The sequence below is a fragment of the Etheostoma cragini genome, chromosome 7 (assembly GCF_013103735.1).
Source record: "Etheostoma cragini isolate CJK2018 chromosome 7, CSU_Ecrag_1.0, whole genome shotgun sequence".
NCBI lineage: Eukaryota > Metazoa > Chordata > Actinopteri > Perciformes > Percidae > Etheostoma > Etheostoma cragini.
This window is the reverse complement of record NC_048413.1, coordinates 26702150-26706157: the sequence shown is the minus strand read 5'-3', so window position 1 is coordinate 26706157 and position 4008 is coordinate 26702150. Positions and strand designations below refer to the sequence as shown.

Here is a 4008-nt window from a genome sequence, read left to right as displayed (position 1 = left end):
TAGCTGCCTGTCCCCTGAACACACTGTAAAGAACATCTCAATATCTGCTAGCTGCCTGTCCCCTGAACACACTGTAAATAACATCTCCTCACTATCTGCTAGCTGCCTATCCCCAGAACACACTGTAAAGAACATCTCAATATCTGCTAGCTGCCTGTCCCCAGAACACACTGTAAAAAAATCTCCTCACTATCTGCTAGCTGCCTGTCCCCAGAACACACTGAAAAAAACATCTCCTCACTATCTGCTAGCTGCCTGTCCCCAGAACCCACTATAACAAAACGTGGTCTCTGTAGACAACTCAGGGTCTACAAACGGCAACAAAAACAAACCCACCCACACACAGTGTTCCAGCGTTCCAGCCAATAACCGACAATAAAGATTTTGGGGGGGGGGGGGTTCAGTGGGATGAGACGGGACAAAGAGGGGGAGGCTGGAGCTAGAGATCAAACTCTAAGACTACAAGTTGTTGTTTTTTACCTCTGTTACATTATCGGATGTTCTCACAGGTAAACAGGAAAGTTTTAGGAGTCCCTCAGGGTAAGTCAGGGGGGAGGGAAAATCTGCTCCAACATAAATAATCTCTTCCTGTGACATCTGATTCCTCCATCTCATTGTTAACCATAATTACACTTCCCTCTTAAAGTAGTGGCCTGAAGAAAGAAGAACAAATTTTAACATTTTACTTGAAGGTATCTACATAAGAGTGACATGAAAGTGTCATGACACATGAACCCTAACTTGTCATGACAAAATCAAATGACTAAGTTATGTCATAACACACTGTCATGAAAGTGTCATAAACATTATAATCTCACTTGTTTATGTTTATGACACATTCATGACAGTGTCATGTCACTCTTATGTAGATACCTTCAAGTAAAGTGTAACCAAAAAAAAACACCTACTGACGCCTAAAACGTCTAGAATAATAACAATATAAAAGTACATTGTAAATCATTTGGTCAATTTACTTTATTTGCATCACTTGGAAAAGGTGGAAAAAAGAAGAAAAAACACGCTTTCCTTCAAAATCTACGTAATTCATACGGGTCTGAACATGTAGGCGTTGGAGTAAGGCTGGATGAGACTACATCCTGCTCCAATAATTTGATATCATCCCTCTTCAGACTTTATTCTGCCAAAAACCTCTGTCCAACAATCAAGAGTTTCTTCTCCCGTTTGAGGCTCTGTCTCCTCCCTCCCCATGCTCCCCAATGTACACCCCCCCCGGCCCCACTACATTCTTCTGCACACAACCCTTTCCAAGACCCACTCGCAAGACTTGTCAATTTCCTTCACATTTTCCCGGAGTCCTCCTTCACACAAACGTCTCAGGTTTTAACTCATTTTGCACCTGGAGAAGCTGAGGTAAGAGAACTTTTCTTTCATGGAAGTACCTTCTATTATCTGCAAATTGTTTTTAGTTTTTATATAACTGAGTAAAATATGTAACCTAATCAGTCACCATGCCTGAAAAGACTGTGAATGCCAGATTCTCTTAGATACAAGCATCAGACATTGAGATAACTGTGTTGAGATATGTATTAATGAGTGTTATTTTCAGATTTGTGGCAACATGACAGGCAGCATGGCTTTGGTCGTCTGTGTGGCCGCCCTGACTGCATGTGTAGTCGCAGCAGGTGAGACCAATACACACAACCTGCACTGCAACACGTGGGTTCATTTGGACACTACACGTAGGACTGTCGTGATTCATGTAGTCCTCATGAACTAGCCACATGTTGAACTGGGATGTGGTGTGATGCAGCGGTGGAAGGAGTATTCAGATTACTAAGTAAATGCATGAATACCACACAAAAACCTACTCTGTTACAAGAAAAAAACCTTGAAAATTGCAATTAAATTGCATTGGAAATGATATTTAAGTGTGTGTGTAAGTGTCATCAGGAAAATGCATTTAAAAGTATTAAAAGAAAAGGTACTCAGAAAAATCAACACATTTTAGATACTGGAAAGGATCCATAATGTTTAACGGTCTAATCATTTCAGCTGGACTTGTAGGAATGTATGTTGTTTGGTAGTTTAATTTATAATAAAACATTGTAGTTTATAAACTACATGTGTTTTGTGTACAAAAATGTTAATTCGTAAAGTAATTTAAGGTGTCAGGTGAATATAGTTGAGTAAACGTTATGAGTAGAAGTAGAAAGTGAGTTGAAAAGACGAGTAAATTAGAAGTATTTCAACATTTGTACATAGTTTAATTCCCCCGCTGGTGTCTTGGTTAAAACCCCAACTAGTTGCACATGATGCTCTTCATGTCACAACTCCTCTTTCAGGGCTAAATCCCACATATTTCACTGTAATGGTCAGTTTTGTTTCAGCTAAAGAGTTGTCAAAATGTTAATTATTCAGCTTTGGGGTGTTCAAAGAGGCACATAAAGAAAAAACAGCCTCCCTATGAATGAATCAATATTGACAAACATGCAGAACATACTGTACACACAATGTTGATTAAGGTGCATATATATGGAGAGACAGAGATTTTATCAGCATTTATTGATTTACGTGGTTTTTCTAAACTGCAACCAGTGTACTGCCAAATATCGTAACATCTTTCATTTCGAGTTGCACACAGTTGGTGTGTCTGCCAACATAACACTCACACAGTTTATTAGCAATAACCACAGTTGTTTCCAAATCTTAACCATAACATAGTTGTATGTGCAGATACTGCTGAGAGCAAACATTTCCATTAAACATGAGTTATTTATTGCACTGGGTTGGGTTGTATTTGTGAAGAAAATAAAACTTTGAGAGGAAGGAATGCATACGGCTCTTATCTGAGAAAGACAGTTAGATTAGATTATATTCAACTTTATCGTCATTACACAGGTACAAGGCAACGAAATGCAGTTCTGGTCTAACCAGAAGTGCAATAGCAGTAAGTGCAGGATATACAATGGTTCCATAAGTGCAGGACATGGATATGTACTGAATAAATAGACAGGTGGATATGTACTGAATATGATATACAGGTGGATATTACTATAATAGAATTTTACAGATAAGTACAATGAACATAATATACAGATGGTTGTTACTATAACAGAGTTTACAGGTTAATATGTACTATGAATATCTACACAGATGGCTATTACTATGGACAGAATTTTTACAGACAGATAGATATAATAAGTTAGGCTAAAATGAGCAGTATAACAAGGATTTAAGGTAGTACAAATAAAGTTTGGACAGAAGCTATCCGAATTAAAGTGCAGTGGAAAGTAATTGCATGTTAACTTTAGGCGCCAAAACGACTAGTGAGGGGATTTTCTCTAAAAAACGGAAAGCCCAGAGGTCAGAGAAAGCTTACTCCAAGGATCTAGAAGGTCTAAATCCAGAATTATAATACACATGCGGGCCCACAACTGTGACTTCTTTGTGTCTCCCAAGTTATGAGCCCATGTTACAAAGTCCCATTTCTTTATTTATCCTCTCTGGGTGCAGCCCTCTTCCGTCATCAGCAGGATGCGAGGATAGCTCCGTGCACACCAGTCCGGCAGAATGTCTGGTTTTAATCCAGCTGGGGGTCTGACAGAAACCCTTTATCTTCCTGCTCTCCTCTTCGTGACCTCTCCACTAACCCATAACACACAGCACAGCTTGTTCCTGTCATTAATGTTGCAGCAACCCTCTCCCACAGAGCACACAAAAGCGTCTGTACTGTAAGAAGCAGGAAGAAGAAGAAGACATGTCTAAAATAATAGAAATGTCTGTTTGCAAGTTAAGTTGAGGAAAAGGATCACAGTTTGGATGAAAACACTGCCCAGGAAGTGAAAACAACCATGCCAAACCTGAAGTTCAACATTTCAGTCAATGTTTTGTGCATTGGTTTACGGCTGAAAAATGGAAAAAAAAAACAATTAAAAATATAAAATTAAATTAATAAGACATGTACTGGAAAAATCACGATTTGCGAGATCTCGTGTTTTATATGCGAGATCTTGACTTTGACATGGAGGGGGGGGGGGGGGGGGGGGG

At 39.2% G+C, this 4008-nt stretch overlaps 1 protein-coding gene across 2 annotated transcripts in view; it reads left to right on the top strand.

Moving 5' to 3' along the window:
• The first annotated feature begins 1160 nt into the window (after positions 1 to 1160).
• Positions 1161 to 4008, top strand: part of si:ch211-251b21.1 (uncharacterized protein LOC571720 homolog) — a 14458-nt gene continuing 11610 nt past the window's right edge. The window contains exons 1-2 of one of the 2 annotated variants that reach the window (XM_034875846.1): positions 1161 to 1331; positions 1567 to 1643. In XM_034875846.1, the coding sequence (XP_034731737.1) occupies positions 1580 to 1643 (64 nt within the window). In that variant the 5' untranslated portion in view covers positions 1161 to 1331; positions 1567 to 1579. Of the gene's footprint in view, positions 1372 to 1566; positions 1644 to 4008 lie in introns of both variants that reach the window. The other variant, XM_034875845.1, reaches the window with a different exon arrangement.